The 19744-nt window shown below is 37.0% G+C and overlaps 2 protein-coding genes and 1 non-coding gene across 4 annotated transcripts; 1 reads left to right on the top strand and 2 right to left on the bottom strand.

Moving 5' to 3' along the window:
- The first annotated feature begins 2519 nt into the window (after positions 1–2519).
- LOC137711237 (uncharacterized) lies at positions 2520–7216 on the top strand. 2 transcript variants are annotated; one of them, XM_068450465.2, is made up of 3 exons: positions 2520–2698; positions 3047–3166; positions 3743–7216. In XM_068450465.2, the coding sequence occupies exon 3, from the start codon at positions 3812–3814 to the stop codon at positions 6806–6808; it is 2997 nt and encodes a 998-aa protein (XP_068306566.2). In that variant the 5' UTR covers positions 2520–2698; positions 3047–3166; positions 3743–3811; the 3' UTR covers positions 6809–7216. The 2 variants fall into 2 exon arrangements, with proteins under 2 accessions (XP_068306566.2, XP_068306565.2); XM_068450464.2 differs by lacking the exon at positions 2520–2698 and having other exon boundaries at positions 2944–3166.
- Positions 7217–9526: 2310 nt separating this feature from the next.
- TRNAT-UGU (transfer RNA threonine (anticodon UGU)) lies at positions 9527–9598 on the bottom strand. The gene has a single exon. It is a non-coding gene; the product is annotated as a tRNA-Thr (tRNA).
- A 1657-nt stretch (positions 9599–11255) lies between these two features.
- LOC137710917 (ubiquitin-conjugating enzyme E2-23 kDa) lies at positions 11256–13820 on the bottom strand. The gene is made up of 6 exons (XM_068450077.2): positions 13664–13820; positions 13476–13555; positions 12885–12999; positions 12684–12736; positions 12393–12521; positions 11256–11555 (listed from the first exon to the last, which is right to left on the bottom strand). The coding sequence occupies exons 1-6, from the start codon at positions 13705–13707 to the stop codon at positions 11425–11427; spliced, it is 552 nt and encodes a 183-aa protein (XP_068306178.2). The 5' UTR covers positions 13708–13820; the 3' UTR covers positions 11256–11424.
- Between the last annotated feature and the right edge of the window lie 5924 nt (positions 13821–19744).

The raw sequence follows: 19744 nt of genomic DNA, 5'->3' as shown, positions 1-19744 counted from the left end.
TGTGTTCCTAAGTTTTGGGTGTGCCACCACTGATCTATTGTGGCAAATCCAAACCGATGATTCTTGTGTTGCTTTGCTCATTTTGGTTGCCATATAGGGGTTAATTAAGTTCCTTGTGCATGCATTCTCTCCAGACTGAGGATTTGGTCACTAAAGAAGATGTCCTCAGTTGGCACCCTTCTTGTAATTGTATTGTAATCGTATTTTTCGTATCAACAAAAATTATCATTATCGCTTCTCCAACAGTTTAGGAAAAAAAGGCAAGTAAACGTTTTTCTTCGTATTTGATCTTCAACCGTTTGGGGAAAAAAAAACCACAGTACATTACAAATCAAACAAAAATAGCACCCTTTTTCTCTTCTCTTGAACAGAAACAATAATCAAGATTTACCATTTGAATCAAAACCCAAGATTTGGTCCATCCTTGTACTATAAAGTTGGCCATATGACATACTTATTCCAAATCAGACAATCTAGCACACACCACAAATCAAAGGAAGGACATCCTTTGGAACTATGTGCATGTGCTTGCAGTTGTGCAATTGCACCCGACATTGATAACGATAATGATATAGATCTTTATCAAATTAGCAATAAAATCAAACCGCTTTCTTTCTTTTTGGTAAAAAAAACCTAACCCTAATCTTCTTTTGTTCAAATGAAGGCTCATATGCATATATTGCTACATTTACTGGTTGTAAAAATATAAATTTGCCCAAGCTATTAGGGTTAGCCCAGTATTGAGGGCTTGAGCCTAATTTTATAGACAGGTAGTTAATTACTGTTACTCTGGTTAAGTAGACTGACCGGTTGAATTAGATTAGAGTTTCGTGATTCAAACTCTCTAACAGAAAGTAAGATAAATTTTTTCCCTATTTAGCTATTGGTATCGGTATTTTGAACAAAAATTCGAAATAACCACTCATATATATCAAACATAAGTTTTTCCTCTTCTCTTTTTGGACAAACATTAACTCTCTATCCCAACGTCATTTCTCTTACACTTTTCTTTTTCCTCTTCTTCTTGAATTTCCTTAGTTTTGATTGCATATATGTAGGTCTTAAAATTAGTTATAGAGTTGGCTTGGATTCACAAATAATCATAAATCAGGCTAAACAAGTGGCATTTTTAAGGCTCACAATGTGCTAGTAATAATGTGATTCAAATTTGCCTTTGATGAGAATCGAACCTAAGACCTCTCACTTACAAGTGAATAGAAATATCACTAGACCGTAACAGGTGACCTTTCATTATTTCAAAATATAATCGGGAATTGTTATTAGCATTCCAAAATTCTCATTTAGCATTCCAAAATTCTCATTTAGCACTCCAAACTTTGTATATTTAGAAAGAAAAATACACTTGTGAAAAGTGCCAAATGAGATTTTTGGAGTGCCAATAATAGTTATCATATCATCCATATTAAATTCTTTTAAGTGACTCTAAAGTACATTATTTCAAAATATCATCCACATCGAAAGTATTGCTTTACTTATTACATTTTATTTCTTTTAGAATCATATAGTATTGTTCTACATTTTCTTATTATTTTCTTTTTCCACACATCACTTTTTGGTTATGATAAATCTTCTTGATACATTCAATTACTTCATCATAACAACTATTGTATAATTAGTTTGAGTTAATTATGTTTTTATGAGCTTACTATTTGGTCAGTTGACTGGATTTACAATAGTGAAAAAATTATACGTACTTAACAGAACAAGTGTTAACAACCTAATTTATAAAAGCCTCATTCGAGTTTGATCAACGCTAAAAAAATTAGGGTTTAGGTTGTAAAATTAAGAGAGAGTGTCTCTTAACCCATGAATTTCACAACTAAAATATCTTCGAATCAAATCAACTTCAGCCAAATGTCCAAGACTCGTAGTGCCATCTGAAACCTTAAACATAAAAACATATAAACAGTATTTTAATCTTGTTGCAAAAGCATGTAAATAGCCTAAAATTAGCTTGTTCTTGTTCAAATGACCTGATTTTATAATAGTGGCAAGATCAAAACTAACGGAACAAGTTAATTGTTAACGAACAAATATAACCAAATCTTACCCACTTTCACACTAATTAAAGCTTTTTCAATTTGGTGTGCAAAATACTGAGATTTTAAACTGTAAACTAAAACCTTTATAGTATCTCAGAAACTCACCGAGTGTAATTTTACAACTAAAATATCTTTGAATTAAATTGACTTGAGTCAAGCATCCAAACACTAGATCCCATATCAAAACCTTAAAAAAAAAAAAAAAAAATCCTATACAATTTTAAGCATCTAAATAGAGAAATTTATACAAAGGTTGTCTAAAAATAAAAAAACCTTTTAAAACAAAAAGCTACAAATGTGAATCCGAAACCCCAAAACAGAGTGGATTTCTCTGATAAAATTTTCACAGCAAGAAAACGGGGGAACATGGAGCCCACCAGGCATATCTCGTCAGATCTCTTCTTCTGGGCCCCATATATTTTCCTCACTCCAACGGTGTTCCATTCCCTTCTGACCACTTCCTCAGTACCTCAGACACCCAGTGACTTTTAGAGAGAGAGAGAGAGAGAGAGAGAGAGAGAGAGAGAGATAAAGTTTAGTTAGGCATTGAAAGGAGCGAGTCGAACAGTTGCAGAGTCAGAAGAAAGAAAGAAAGGCTCTCAGATTTTTCAATTTTTTTTTAAATCTTCGAAGAGGTAAAACCAAACCCAATACTCAGCTTTCATTTTTCTTATGAAAATTTTTCACTTTGTTCTTAACTTCAATTTTTTGGGATGAAAAATTGAAAAAAATGGTGTGTCCGGAAATGGTATATATCTTAAATGTCAATTATTTCAATCCCACGGTCACAGTGATTGCATTTGTCAAAACTTTCTCTTCCGAGTGAAAAGTCTTGACCTATGGCCTAAAGATACTTTCCCTTTCCCTGTTTTGGCCTTTTGGGCAATTATATGTTTCCATGTTTCAGTCTTCCTTTCTCTCTCTACACCTCTGCTTCCTCTCTCTACACCACTGGTTTAAACTTCATTGTGTATATTTTTCAGAGATTTGGGTTGCTCAAATTTGGACTTTTTTGGGGTCCTCATTCATTTCAGCCAACTGGGTTCTTCGATTTGAGGACAAAAGATGGATTCTTTGCCTCCTTGTTCTAGATTTGAGTCATGGTAAGTGTTCGTATCTGAATTTTTAAGTTTTATCATTTTCTACTGATTTCTGTGTTATTATTTTTTGCATTTAAGTGTTGCATTGGATCTGTATTGCTTCAAAATGTCATCTTCTTTCAGTGTTGTTAAAATTTCGTTTCTTCGATTTCAGTAAGTGGGTTTGTTTCAAATTTCAAATGGGTTATTTGGAAGCATAAATTTAAAATTTGTCCAAGTTTTTGGCTGCCATTATTTTTCTTGTGCGCCTATATATTTTTGGAATCCATTGAAGCTGTATATCCTCTACTGTATCGCTTGAATGTGTTTCTTGTGTTTTTCTCTCTTGGTTCCGAACACGAACAACGTTGTTTTGCTGTGTTAAGGCATATATACTGCTATCCTAGTCCTTTCCCTAGTTGTTTGAAGAGTGAACTTTTGTAGTTCCATTTGTCTGTTGCTGTCGAATATCGGAATACGTATACTGTTCTTACAGTGTTCTAGAATGCTTTTCTTAGTTTCTCGATTGCTAAACCCGATTAATTTGGAAAGATGGATTTGGAATTCTACAACTGATTGAAGATGTGCCTTCCATTTCAGAGTGGTGTTTTACATCTTATGCGACTGCGCTGAATGTGAGTCATTGGGAAAGTGGGAAAGTTTGTAGATATGGATATGGGAGATGATAGCTCCAGGTTCTGTTCCTTACCGGCTACCACTTCGAGGAATATGTCAACCTCATCTTCGGCATTCTTTTCAGCAGATCAGTCGCCTTTCTTTTCCCCAAGATCGCCATCTTGTCAACTATCCGAATCAACGAGGTCCGATGCTCCATGTGATAGCATGGTTTTAAGTACAGATCCCCTTAGTTCCAGCTCTGGAATTCCAGACCTTGAATCTCTAGCAAACATCAGATATAAATTGGCAAACTTATCACCGGCCCCAGCTGCGTCAGTTTCAGGCGATTTTGAGAAGTTTGATCGTGTTTCTTCCTCAACAGCCATTTCTAACAGTATTCTATCTAGTCAGAGCCATGCCCGGGCATATGATTATTCTGGGCAAAAAGAGAGGCAGAGAAAGCATGGGAGAAACTATGGAGCCTCATATACAACAGGTCCAGCTTCAATGACATCTAATAGACTGAGGAGCTGTGATATTTTCATAGGTTTGCATGGCCGTAAATCTTCTTTGCTGAGGTTTGCTAATTGGCTCCGAGTTGAGTTGGAAGTTCAGGGGATGAGTTGCTTTGTATCTGATAGAGCTCGATGTAGGAACTCCCGCAAACATGGAATTGTTGAGAGGGCCATGGATGTTTCTTCTTTTGGGATTGTCATCTTAACAAGGAAGTCATTCCGAAATCCATACACCATCGAGGAACTGCGATTTTTCGCTAGCAAGAAGAACTTGGTCCCAATATTCTTTGATTTGAGTCCAGGTGATTGCCTTGTCAGGGATATCGTTGAGAAGAGAGGAGAGCTGTGGGAAAAACATGGGGGAGAATTATGGATTTTGTATGGAGGGCTTGAGAAGGAGTGGAAAGAAGCTCTTCATAGCCTCTCTCGGGTGGATGAGTGGAAATTGGAGGCTCAGGATGGTAACTGGAGAGATTGTATATTAAGGGCTGTCACATTATTAGCAATTAGATTAGGGAGGAGAAGTGTTGTAGATCGGTTAAACAAGTGGAGAGAGGTGGTGGATAAAGAGGAGTTCCCTTTCCCTCGAAATGAGAACTTCGTTGGCAGGAAAAAGGAACTGTCTGAGCTGGAATTCATACTTTTTGGCGATGTCAGTGGAGATGCAGAAAGAGATTATTTTGAGCTTAAGGCTAGGCCTAGACGAAAGAACTTGACAATTGGGTGGGGTAGGAGCAGTTCATTTGATGAAAGGCGAAGGGAACGAAAACTGGAGAGTGGAAGCAGAAAGGGAAAAGAACCAGTTGTGTGGAAGGAATCAGAGAAAGAGATTGAGTTGCAAAGCACAGAAAATCCTCAAAGACAATCAAAGCCAAAAAGTGGTGTAAGATATTCAAGGAGGAAAAGATCAATGAAGGTTGTGTATGGAAAGGGGATTGCTTGTGTGTCTGGGGACTCGGGAATTGGCAAGACGGAACTTCTTCTTGAATTTGCTTACAGACATCACCAGAGGTACAAGATGGTTTTATGGATAGGAGGGGAGAGTAGGTATATTAGGCAAAACTATTTGAATCTCTGGTCGTTTCTAGAAGTTGATGTAGGGGTTGAAAATTGCTTTGACAAAAACAGAATCAAAAGCTTTGAAGAACAGGAAGATGCAGCCATAGCTAGAGTACGCAGAGAACTCATGAGAAACATGCCATTTTTGGTAGTGATTGATAACTTAGAAAGTGAAAAGGATTGGTGGGACCATAAACTTGTAATGGATCTTCTTCCCCGTTTTGGCGGTGATACACACATAATAATATCCACATGCCTTCCTTCTTTGATGAATTTGGAGCCTTTGAAACTCTCATTCTTATCCGGGGCTGAGGCAATGTCGCTTATGCGGGGTAGTGTAAAAGAATACACAGAAAATGAAGAATTGGATGCTTTACGCGCTATTGAGGAGAAAGTGGGACGCTCAACCTTGGGACTTTCTATTGTAGGTGCAATATTGTCCGAGCTGCCCATACTTCCAAGTAAGCTGTTGGAGACAACTAGTAGAATGCCCTTAAAAGAATTTTCATGGAGTTGCAGGGAGACTAATTTGTTGAGGCGGCATACTTTCCTTCTGCAACTCTTCGAGGTGTGTTTCTCAATTTTTGATCATGCAGATGGACCAAGGAGCTTGGCAACGAGAATGGTCCAGGCAAGTACTTGGTTTGCACCGGCCTCAATTCCAGTTTCTTTGTTGGCCCAAGCTGCTCACAAAATACCAGAAAAGCATCAAGGGACGTGGTTATGGAGAAAGCTGATGAATTCTCTAACTTGTGGCTTTACTTCATCATACACCAAAAAATCAGAAGCAGAAGCGACTTCCCTGTTGTTAAGGTTTAACATTGCTAGAAGCAGCACCAAGCAAGACCATATTCATTTCCATGAACTCATCAAGCTTTATGCTCGCATGAGAGTAGTGACCGGAGTTGCACAAGCGATGGTTCAAGCTGTCATCACTCGTGGATCGATATCTCAACACTCGGAACATATCTGGGCAGCCTGTTTCTTGATATTTGGATTCGGGCATGACCCTGCAGTCGTTGAACTTAAGGTGTCAGACCTGCTGTACCTTGTCAAGGAAGTGGTGTTGCCTCATGCAATCCGGACCTTCATAACATTCTCTCGTTGCAATGCTGCCCTAGAACTCCTCCGCCTATGCACCAACGCCCTGGAAGCAGCAGACCAAGCGTTCGTAACCCCAGTCGAGAAGTGGCTCGATAAATCTCTTTGTTGGAGGCCGATCCAGACTAATGCTCAGCTGAATCCTTACCTTTGGCAGCAGCTCGCGCTATCAAGAGCCACAGTGCTAGAAACTAGGGCAAAGCTGATGCTAAGAGGGGGACAATTCGACATAGCAGATGATCTAATTAGGAAGGCGCTTTTTATCAGAACTTCAATTTGTGGCGAAGATCACCAAGACACCGTAGCTGCTCGTGAAACTCTTGGCAAAATCACCAGGCTTCTTGCAAATGTTCGTATTCATACTTCACCATAGATCTCATAGTTTTTGGAAGCAGATTTTATTGTAGCATTTATACAGAGTCTGAAATAAAACAGTTGTATACCCCATTCCCATAGAATTTCCATACCAATTTTTAGTCTGAAAGAGATTCCATATTGTAAGTAAAACTGTAACGCGCCTTCGGAGTTTTTGACGGATTGTTGGATGATGGCTTGCTGGAAACAGTCATCTCCATTCGTTTATGGTGTTGCTATACGGAATTTGTGAGCAACTCCAGTTAGGTAAGGCAGTGTTCTCGTTCCTTTGCACTGAGTTCGACGCTCCACTAATTAGAGTAATTTAGAAGAGACAGGTTTTAGATTATGGAAGGATGCAACATTGTTGTATATGATCATACTTGTCTTTCGTTGGTCTTATGATGAAGATCGTTTACATTTACGTTCGAAGTTTCGTACACCTGGTTTGTTACTGAGGTGATTCTGAAAAAAATTGGTATAAAAAAAAGCTGGGAGCTATTTTTGTGTTTGGTAAATATTCAGCTTCAGCTTTTTTTCACAGTTTTGGGTGAAAAAAAGCCAAAAACAAGAAGCTGCAAAATCCAACTTTAAAAAATCGGTTTTTTTTTCACATTTGTTTTACATAAAAGTTTACTAAACACTATAATACTGTTTTTTTTTTCAAAAGCACTTTTACAAAAAAGTTTACCAAACACTCTGCTGCTTTATTTCACAGCCGTTTATTCTCGCAGCACAGCAAAATCAGTTTTTTTTCAAAGCACAATAATACCAAAACAGCCCGTAATCGAATCTCTCTCCCATGTGTGGCTTGTATCTAACTTGCAACTTTTTTTTCCGCTTTAAGTTTCCGACTTTAACAAAATAATGAATTTTATTTCCGCTCTAAAAACAGTTATGAAAAATTGGACAAGAGTTTAGTTCATATATTTGTCGGTGAACAATTAGTTTATTTTTTGTCGAAACACAAATAAATGGTCTGACAATATGTAAGAAACGAACAATTTTTGTCAAAGGCTGAGACGAGTAATGCGTAGTTGTCAGCAATCCATCAGTCCATCACATCCATCTTCTCTGTTGGAGTGTATGATTGACTGATACAAGTGGGACGCGGTTCGAAAGTGTACTTTTTACTTAAATGTTTTGACGTGACACCTTCTGCACTTTCATCCAAAACATTATATTATAATCTGGATAATTTAAAGAGAAAATAAGAATGGCAATAACAATGTTTTTGATAAGGTTAATATCAGTTTAGTATCTTTAATTTTCGTGGTTTTCAACATTTAGTATATGAAATTTTTTCGTTTCAGAATCATAGCTAAAGTATTAATTTTAGGATAGTCTCATACATCCGTTAGTCCGGCAGTTAAGTCTTCTGTTAACTGGTGATATGGTGCCCACGTGGATACTGACTAGGCGCCACGTGTCAATAAGGCTCTCATGTGGATATTAAAAAGTTATAAATTAAACATTAAAAAATTTAAAAATTACAAAAGAAAAAGTTTGTCTTCATGCTCAACAGAACTCGCCCGATCCCCAGCACCCACCCAAGTCGTCGCCGTCGCCGCCGCCGCCCCATCCCTGGTCGACCCGCCCCACCTCCTCCAGGTGTGCACCATTCTCTACCAGAAACAGAACTCGCCCGAGTCACGTCTCCACTCAAACCTCCACTCCTCCGCCTACCAACTCACCCACGAGTTCTTCCTTCAGGTCTGCAACTCCTTCCCCCTTTCATGGCGGCCCGTCTACCTCTTCTTCTGATACACTCAGTCCCACCATCCCGATTTCACCCACACCGCCGTCTCCTAGCAATATATATTTATGGGTAATCAAAACCTAATAACTTCACAAACCAAGTTTGGAATAAAAAAAATTTCTAAGGAAAAGAAATTAAAAATGGAAAACTTTGAATATTATTAAAAAAAAAACCCAACAATTTTGTTCAAGAAAAATAGAAAGATAGGAAAAAATCTTTACCTTCCAGAACATTGAAGTGTGTTTTGGATCAGATGAGAGAATCAAGTTGTTAAATCCATATTTCTAAGCAGATATGTGTGAATTTTGTAAGTTATTTACAAGTTGAGGTCGGTGTTGTTTCTTATTGTTGGCGAAGTGAAATTTGTAAAGGGAGGAGTCGCAGAAGGTGGGATAGAGATGAAGGACAGGGACCCGGGTTCTTTGTGGAGGGAGGTGCTGTTGGTGGAGCCGTTGCTAATCTTGGTCTTCTTGGATTCGGGTTTGTTGGGGAGTTTGGGTGTGGTGTGTGGGTGAAAATGGCGGTTTGGGGAGTTTGGGAGTGGGTTGTCGGGAGGAGAAGTGGGTGTGGAATATAGTTGGCTAGAGAAGATAGCGGCGACAAGGTGGGTACTTCGGAGAAGATGGAGGTGGGTGGGACGCGGAGGAGAGAAAGAGGGAGATCGAACTCTTCCTCTTGGAGGAAGACGATTGGGCCTAGATTTTTAAAATTTTAATTTTTTTTTAAAATATCCACGTGGCCATATTGACAAGTGACTTCATGTCATTGTCCATGTAGGTGCCACGTCACTAGTTAACGGTTGATTTAACATCAGTCCTAACAGATATATGAAATTGTTCCAAAATTATGACTTCATGTACCATAATTATAACTTCATGTACCACTCTGGGATGAAAAAAACTTGATGTATTAAACCCTATTTAATGAAAATAAAATAAAATTTTAAATTAAAAATAAAGAAGGAAAGTGATGAAAAAGTGCCCTCACGCAGGATCGAACTACGGACCTTCAGTTTACAAGACTGACGCTCTACCACTGAGCTATAAGGGCTAATTGGTGATGTAAAGGTCATTTTTTATATTTAAATGTTAAATTTGAGCTAATGTATTGTTGAGTTTTTCTCTTCAACCTCCCCCTTATGTTGAGTTTTTTAATTGATAGACTTTCACATATTCATAAAATTCTAGACTTTTAATGATATATGTTTGTGGAAAAGAAATGAGTTAAATAATAGACTTTTGCACAATTCTAGAGAGTTCAATGCTATCATGTGGATTGTCATAAACTTTTTAATTACCAATTTATTATTAAGTATTATTTTTTAATTTGCATTATTGAAATTGTGAATTGGTGATCATGACCATGGCAAAGTGGTCTTATGAGGTGGTGGTGGCAACGATGGTGGTGATTGTGGTGACGGGGTGATGCTCGGGTGGTAGAGGAGTAGGGATGGGGGAAATGGTGATGGTGGTGGTTGAGGTGGCGGTCATGGTGATGATGTTTTAGTTGGGGGTCATAGTAGGGGTGTCAATGATGCTCATGGAAATGATTATGGTGGAAGTGGTGGCTGTGGGGGTGGAGGAGATGGTCATATGGTAAGGTGGTGGTGGAAGTCATGATAATGATAATCATTGCATTATGGTAGGTGGTGGAGTATATCAACACAGAATTGGAAAAAAATGAATCCAGAAAAATCCCAAGGGAAAAGTTGGATTTGCTATGACACAAAAAAACTTACTATAAAAACACTCAAAGTCCATCAAAATCCATTGCTTTTTAAAATCCTTTAAAGCAAGTGAATTTTGAAAACACCTGAATTTTTGTAGACTAATAAAAAGTCATAAATAAATACCACAAGATTTCTATAGACTTTTTAGAAGTCATAAAAGTCTTTGTTCAATACATGGTGACTTTTGTGGACTCCTTAAAAGTCTATGTTGAATACACTTGGATTTGAAAGTCAAGCAAAATCCGTCAAACTCTATATACAATACACCCTTTTAGTCTCGATTAGAGGAGTTCACTCAGTCTACTTTTATTTCATGGAAATTAAAATGGAATTAACTTGGCTCCTCAATAGATGAGAAGGAGTTCCTCATCACAATACTTTGTGACCGAGTCAATGTTTATGATCGGAATTATTCATATTATAAATTACTCTATAAAAATCATCTCTGCAACAAATAAATAAAATATGAGATTATTTATTCATCTTGTATAAAAACAAATGGTCGGATTTGGCAGACACATTGAACCGTCTATTTGCTATAGCTAATTTAACTTAACGACCTTTATTTTCAATTGATTTTTTCACATATGATCTTTACAAAGTAATTTATAATATGAACAATTTCAATCATAAGCACAATATTTTGTAAATCGACCACAAAGTGTTTTGAAGAGGAACTCCTCAACCTTAAAGGAGCCAAGCATTCCTCAACCTAAGTTTCTAATGCATCGTTCGAATCTATGTTCACAGTTCACCGTTCGCATCCAACCAACTCTTCATCTAGTGATATTTTTCTTCCGAATATTGGATGAGCTCCAAGTTCAAATACTCACCCGATTGATCTAGCGGTACTTTCTTTCTATTATTGGTGTTTATGCAGAGAATTCAAGCATAAGAGACCAGAACGTACTGGTCGCATATGCATAATGATGCACATGGAGTAGAATATAAGCTCTTCCACTCCCAACACTAAATGAATATCCAAAACAATAAATCATAGTCGATTAATTTACACAACCTCCACGAACAGCAATGAAACAAGGGCAGGGTTTTTTTCCACGAGCCCCTAGTTTTTTTGGGTTTAATTTCCATTTAAGCAGAACATGATGATGTACAACAGATGATAAATTTGGCCAGCGTTATATACCTATGGATCGGCTTGGCCTGCGACTGCATCATCCCCGGAGTCATACTCATCTTCGCTCAGCTCCTCATCACTTGATTGCTCCTCTGGGGCACCCCCTACGTCTTCCGCCTTTGCAAATTTCTCACAATACTCTGTAAATTTCAAAGAATAATCAGCAAAACATCCACAAACAATGATCCTAAACAGAATGATGCGGTGAAATAGGGTCAGGCCATTGGTCCAGTTTATGTAGAGATGTTGAAAGCAGTGATACTATGAATTATATTTGGTTCTGCGAGCTCATCACCCTCTGAACCGACAGAATTGAATTACAATTTTCCCAAAATCTTTCCAATGCATTTTCCTATTAGGCGTAGTTATGGATTGTACCCTTAATCCTTTGGGGAAAGTCCTCTAATCCATTTAACTGTAACTATAGAATGGACAGTAATGTCTGATTTCCAAAGTAGAAAATATATGTGAGGCATAGAAGTTTCAAAAGCCTACACTTAATATAGCTAAACTTTACTAGTTGCACATGACTTAATATTCAAAGGAATTGAAAGCTTCGGACAAAGTACTAGCGGTGTCATTTGACATCTGGAGTTGTTAAAAAGCTAGATTAAAAGGCCACCCACCCCCCAAGTCTTGAACTACACATTGATTTGGAACTCAAGTAGACCTTGAAGCCTCAAATCTTTTCCACCTAATTCGACAACCGAGAGTTAAATTTCATAACACTTTAAACCAATTTAAATGTTCAACTAAACCAACAACAAAAACTATATATTTAAACATCACAGGTTGAGGACCTTCGAACACTTTCTCAAATACTGTCGGGTTAAGATTTCAAAATTCTATGGCTCCTACAGCAAAGGCAGTATATGTGAACAAGGAAAAGAAGAAACTAAAAGGAAGTTCAAGTATGTCGGGAAACACATATAAGAGACAACCAATATATACTCAATTTACAAAAGCTGCATTACTACCTTTTACTCTTTGATCATAAGCAGTGCGATCGCGCATCATCAAAGCAGCAGCCTCTCCATTCAATGGATCCGATGGGTTGGGATATAAAAGAAGTTGAGGCAGAAACACTTCAAATACATTAACCAGGTCTGAACATAGTTAAGAAAGAAAAGAGGTAAATCCTCGTCTCATCAAGGTAGCAAAACTAGTTATAAAAGTATAACTACATGGTACAAATAAAAGTAAAATGTCTTGGTCTCCAGATAAACCGTATCAATTTTACAGGTACAAGAAAACATGTATAGGCCTACCAAACATGGGGCTCCAAGTTTGGTTGATAACATCTAAACAAACTGATCCTGACCTGGAACTCAAAAAAGCACCATTAGCCAGAGTTAAGTACAAGCTTTGCACTATGTTCAAGTTTTACAAACAATTCCATAATTTATTAGAAGGTAAAATACAACTAAAACAAAGCTAAAGTACTGAATTTTCAGCATCTTTCCACTCACATTTCATCAACATTTGGGTGGTAAATTTTGTTGACAAAGCCGATAGATGGAGATTTGTAAGGATAAGCATCCGGTAACTCCACCCTTATCCTCCAGACACCTTCTTGATACGGACCTGCCACATTCCGTTCAACAAAAAAAAAAAAAAAATCCCACTTCATTCAATATCCATATTACCCTAAAGAAAAAGTACCTATAAACTTCCTCCTGTTGAAGAAAAACACTAAACAAAAACTTGCAGCCCCACTTATGCACAAGCAGTAAATCGAAATCTATGTCGAAATTCTGAAATCACACCCTAATCTAAATTGATACAATTTTAAAATCACTTTAATCCATGGCCAAATCAGTAAATTCGGATAACTTTAAGTAAGTTCCCACTACTATAATAATTCAGAGAGAACATAAAAAAAAGAAGAAAAACAGATAAATCCAAAAACCCAAAACAACTTGCACATGATCAACACAAAAGAACACATCTTTGCATAAAATGGATAAAACCCACCAAAAATAGCTGAAATTTAAATAAGAACACACAAAGATTAAAAAAAATGAAAAAAAAAAACCATGTTATGGGTTCGAATGATTTACTCTCTTTGGGGCCTTTGAAATCCACATAAAACTCTTGCATGCCGTCATTGATCATCTCCACCTTGTAATCACTCATCATCCTGGTTCATACCAACCAAAACAAAATAGAACAAACGAGAAATTAAATAATCATAATTAGAAAAAAAATAAAAAAGTAACAATATTTATACAAATAAGAGAAATTATACAGTTTCATCAAATCCATCTCACGGCGTTTGCTTGGGGAAGACATTTTTTGTGGTTCGGTCGGGTTTTTTGGGGTGAGAGAGAGAGAGAGAGAGAGAGGCTGAGAGAGATTTTGAGAGCTTTCTGCAACAAAAATAATAAATTGAGACAAAAATTGAGAGAGATACGGCTGAAATATATATACGTGTTCAGAAAAGTCGGCTACTTTGCAATGATGGTCCAGTAAATTTCTTGAGTTACCGCTAGATTTCCAAAGGCCCACGGTAGGTTCCAGAACTAAAGTAAAAAAGAAAAGGAAAAGAAAAGAGGACAGAGAGAGTAATTACATGAGTATAGGGTAAATTCCTCTTTTGACAAAGTGGTCAAATAGTAAGTACAATTTCTCTTTTCTTTTTGCTTATATAGTAATTTCAAGATTCATTGCATTTTTCTTAGATTTTTGTTTCCTTTTAATTTTTGGAGTTGTGCTAGGGATAACTGGCCCGCGAATATAGGTAATTTGTGGACGGTTTTTCTGTCACTCATGTGCGTGTCACCGTTTATTAATAGTATGCGTTTAACTTTGTTAATTCATTCATTTGTTTTAACTGAGTGCGTATCACCTATAATGCTATGAGATTTTCTATTCTATTACAATAACAAAGCGAATTTCAATAATTTCAATAATTACTATAAACTTGCAGATGCAAAATTTAATAGGGGTTTGTTGTTTTTGAATTCATTGGAGACGTGGAGTGTTGACAACTTTAGTTCTTTTCAAAAATAATTTATGCTATAATTTCGAATTTTTCAAGGTTTGCTTGTGGAACTGATTTTCAATTAATCTCAATGTAAACTACCTCAAAAACTTTTTTTGAGAAAAAAATTGTCAAGGACCATTTAAATTGTTAGAGATGGGCGCAAACACCACAAAAATTAAAATCTTGCTATTTCGCCGTTTATATTACTACATTTCTTGTTATACATCACATCACTTATTGCCTCACTTTAAATCTAGGCCGTTGAGGTAAAAGGTTGAAATTTTTTTAGGCGTGCACGTGTACAAGATGGTAGTGGTACTCATCCAAGTTTAGGCTTTAAATCTTGATGCATAAAAATTTAACTAGACAAATAACCATTATCTAGTCTATACCAGATTACATGCATAAGGTGGGAGTGGCATATAATCCAAGCCACCCATTTGGGTGCACAGTAGTAGATACCCAACTTGTGACAACCCGTTCCTAGTTCTACGATTTTATAAATTTTAAATGAATGAATTTACGAAAATTCTCTAGAGGCAAGGACTTTGACTTCCGTTGACCATCAATTAGAGAGACGTATGACTTATTCTTTTAGCATATCCTTGTAGTACGCGTTGGCACGAATGCATAGGCGAAAACCGTTTGCGAGTCCGGATTATATCGGTATAGTTATAGACATTTGAAATTGGTTATTTAAAGTTTAGTTATAAATTAATTCAAACTCCCACCATGTGGGAGTGGTAACCAATCAATTTTAAGAGAAAAAGAAAGGGAAAAAAAGAAGGGAGAAGGAGGGGCTGCCTGATGGCAGCAAAAGAGAGGGGAGGAAGAGAGCACATGAGGGACCGGGAGAGAGGATGGCCCAGTGAGGGAAGAGAGAAAGGAGGAAAAAGGAGGGAGGAGAAGAAGAGGGGAACCAAATCTGTTCCCCTTGACCCGCGAAACCCACAGACCCGACCCCGTATTCCGGCGATTTCCGTCACCTTTCTACCATTTTTCCGACAATTTGGACCGATTTACTACTCCCAGTCATCATCTAGCCTTCCCCTCTTCCATATCCACCTAAAATTTGTAGGAATTTGGGTGTAAATTCATCAAAGGGCCGACGGCAGGGCTAAAGGATTCGTGGTGGCCATTCCTTAAATTCTGAAACAAAACCCTTAAATTACCACCACCAAAATACTCATCTTAAGCTTAGGAACAAAGCCCAAACAAGTTTAGGGGTTTTGGAGTTGCTACATAGCCGAATTGAGGACATCCAAATTATAGGGTTCGGCGGGTTAGTGTTAAATTGGGGTTTTTCCCGGCCAAATTGGCCTTGGTAGTAGGTGACATTGGTTCGTGATGTCTTGATATGCGTACTAGGGAGTCGTAGCGCGGACCTCAGGTGAGTGAATCCTTTCATTTCTATCGTATATATACATATGATTGATAATTCCACAAACGTGTTTAAGTTGATTTATGCATGTTACCTACAAATAATTGATGTAAACTACGATTGGCTTGATCCCTGCTTAGGGTACGTAGGCAATCTAACGAGACGTTAGATGTAACCATACAATAAATGAGATTAAATAATCAAGACAAAAGCCTTGTTTGGGAATTGAGCAATGTGAAGGAAGTTGGTGAAAATGTGAAATTTAACCTTATGATTTTGGTGGTTAAATGTTGGCCATAAATCAATGTGTGAGGAATTGAGAGATTGAAGTAAAGAATGGTAAATAATGATGGTTAATTAAACTAATATTTAGTTGGACTTGTTCTCTATAATTATTCCCGACATAAATAGTTCGAGAGTGGGTTGTTACAGATTATGCATATTTCGCCATGTTATATATATATATATATATGTATGTATATATGTATATACTGGTAAATGTTATGACATGGTTGAGTATTAGATTGCATCATGACATATCCATATGTATACTACCTGTAAGGAATTACTGTGAATGCTTTGAAGTGCAAAGAGGAACACAGGACGCATAGGTAAGTTCAGGTAAGTTTATGGTGTTACTTGAAATGATCGAGTTATGGCATGACTATATTTATACTTTAGGCAACTCCGACCTTGTCGTACAGGTTGCAATAATAGGCAACTCCAACACTATCGTACAGGTTGCCCATGAGTCGTACATGTTATAATAGATGCAGTTAGAGCTTATAAACCTGCACCCTGGTGTTAGTGGTATCTGTGCTCCTGGTAGCTGAACAAAACAATGAGCTCCTAATGAAAAATCATCAGTCCCGACCTACTAGATTTGCACCATTCCCATAAGTGAATGTTGTTTCCTTCGAGTGAACGCCACATCTTTTAGTGGCAATAATCATAAACGAGGACGTGGCCACAAGCGAGGTCAATGGAACGAGAAAGGCAAAAATCATGGTGTTCAGTTTCACAACCAGGTTCCAAAACATAATTCAGGCCCAAGCTTCAAAAATGTAAATCGCCACAAAGGCAAAGCTCATATGAACAATGCTCCTAGAAACTCTGAAGGAGCCTACCATATGTGTGATGGCAATGGGCACTGGGCGCGTACCTATCGTACCTCAAAACATCTGGTGGATCTATATCAAGCCATATAGCCTCCCTTAATGAGAAGGGTGTCGAGACCAATTTCCTCAACCAGGCTAGACCAATGGATATACCTGATTCAGTGTGCGACTTATTAGGACAATTGAACACAACCTACCTAGATGTCTCGGACTTCATTGTGGAAAGAGGGAATAAAGTGTATCGGTCCAATTAATTGGGGGGTTTTGATACAGATGCCTAGGTTTTAAAATTTTGAGATTAAACATTTATGCCTTTTAGAGTTTTGATTAAACATTTTCCTACAATTTAGGTGCCATTATATTTAATATACCTTTTGGTATGTTTGTTTTCTTTTTTGTATGCATTTGGTACATTTATATTTATTTAAAAAAAAAAATATTTGGTACATATATTTCCTATTGATCAAACAATATATTTCTCCTTAGTACATATTGGTACGTTATTTTATATATCTTCTTGGTATGTATTTGGTACGTTCATATTTCTTTTTTGTATGTATTTGGTACATTTATATATTATTTTGGTACGTTTATATTTATTTAAAAATATATATTTGGTAAGTTACTTTATATATCTTCTTGGTACGTATTTGGTACGTTTAAATATATTATATGAACGTACCAGCCTCAAGCCTCTGAAAATAGAGAATACGTCTAATTATCTCACATGATATCAATATAAAATAGTGAAAACAACCACTAATTGAAATGGATAAGTCCATTCAAAATTTAAAAATGAAGATCACATAATTCTAACGTGGGAGAAGAAACCATATAGCTCAAACGTGGGAGAAGAAATTGGCTTCCTAAAAAAAAGGCCACATACAAAAATATATCAACCTTAAAGGATAATAATTAACATTTTAAATTAAAAAAAAAAACACAATAATTACATGTAATCTAAATAAATATAAAAATGCTGACATGGTTATTATTTAGGCGTCCTAATCAAATTTCAAAATAGAACCAATGTTTAATCTAAAGAGTATTAGAAAAGTGAAGGGGATTCTAATTTCCCCTTAAATCATTTATGTTTGATGTATTCTAAACTTGTAGTTTAAAACTCGCACTTCAATTAAGTTGTTTTTGACCGTGATTCCCTTTACTCAGAAAGCATAGATAAAAACTGTGGTTACTCTCAAAACAAGAGAAATGGCGGAGATATTTGTCTTGCAGAAAGCATAACCATGCATATAATACTTCGAGATCGAAAGTATTTCTCGAGCTTGATGCTTACAAAAGTAAGGGTAACAACAATGTCAAGTCAATCAGATGTAAGTGAAGGCTCGGGAAAAGCCCATATCATGTTACCAAATGGAACAATATTGTCCATACAACATGCGTTGTACGCTACTCGATCTACTCGAAATTTGTTGAGTTTTAAAGATATGCGTTTAAATGGATGCCACATCGAAACGAAAAGTGCAAAAAATGTGGAGTATCTATGCATTACCTCCAATGATACCCAGAAGTGTATATTGGAGAAGTTGGGTGGTTTGTCGAGTGGATTGTATTATACATACATAAAGACAATTGAATCACATACTGTCATGAACCAGAAGTTCATTGATTCAAAAGTTTATATGTTTTGGCATGACCGTCTGAGTCATCCAGGATTCACCATGATGCGTATGATCATTACCAACTCTAATGGACATCCATTATTGAGCAGACACATTGCTATCTCAAATGAGAACCCTTACAAGGCTTATTCTCATGGGAAGTTGGTAATTAGACCATCACAACTAAAGGTTGATGCTGAATCCCCATCATTTTTTTCAAAGAATTCATGGGGATATTTATGGGCCTAATCAACCATCTTGTGGACCATTTCGATATTTTATGGTTTTGGTTGATGCATCTACCCAATGGTCACATGTTTGTCTCTTGTCTAATCGAAATGTACATTTTGCGAGACTTCTCGCTCAGATAATTAAGTTGTAAGCACAGTTCCCAGATTATCCCATTAAGTCAATCCGACTTGATAACACTGGTGAATTTACGTCTCAAACATTTGATGATTACTGCATGACATTAGGCATTGATGTTGAACACCCTATTCCTCATGTCCATACTCAAAATGGTCTAGCAGAAGCATTTATTAAGTGGCTTCAATTAATAGTTCGCACTCTGCTCATGAAAACAAAATTGCCAGTTTCTGCATAGGAACATGCCATCTTACATGCTGCAGCATTGGTTCGATTAAGACCTATAGCTAACCACCAATACTCTTCAGTACAACTTGTGTTTGGGCATCAACCAAACATTTCACATTTACGAGTTTTTGATTGTGTTGTTTATGTGCATATTGCACCGCCGCAACACACTAAAATGGGACCTCATCGCAGGCTGGGAATTTATGTAGGTTTTGATTCACCATCTATCATTAGATATTTGGAACTCTTGACAAATGATATGTTTACAACTCGTTTTGCTGATTGTCACTTTGATGAGACAGTCTTCCTGTCATTAGGGGGAGAAAATACCGTTCCAGAAGAATGGAAAGAGCTGGCATGGGTTGTACCTACCTTGTCTCATTTTGATTCACGAATCACTCAATGTGAAAATGATCATTTATTTTCAAAGTATTGCTAATCAAATACCAAATGCATTTAATGATGCTATGAAAGTGACAAAATCACATATACCAGCTACAAATGTACCTGCAAGAATTGATGTCCCTGTTGGACAAAATAAAGTGACGGCAAATTATTCATCTGGTGCACGTCTAAAGCGTGGTAGACCCTCAAGTTCAAAAGATTCATCCTTTCGAAAGAGAAAGAC

The sequence above is a fragment of the Pyrus communis genome, chromosome 6, assembly GCF_041283825.1.
Source record: "Pyrus communis isolate YQ-2024b chromosome 6, ASM4128382v1, whole genome shotgun sequence".
Lineage (NCBI taxonomy): Eukaryota > Viridiplantae > Streptophyta > Magnoliopsida > Rosales > Rosaceae > Pyrus > Pyrus communis.
Note: the sequence above shows the minus strand (reverse complement) of the source record. Positions and strands in the feature narration are given on the sequence as shown.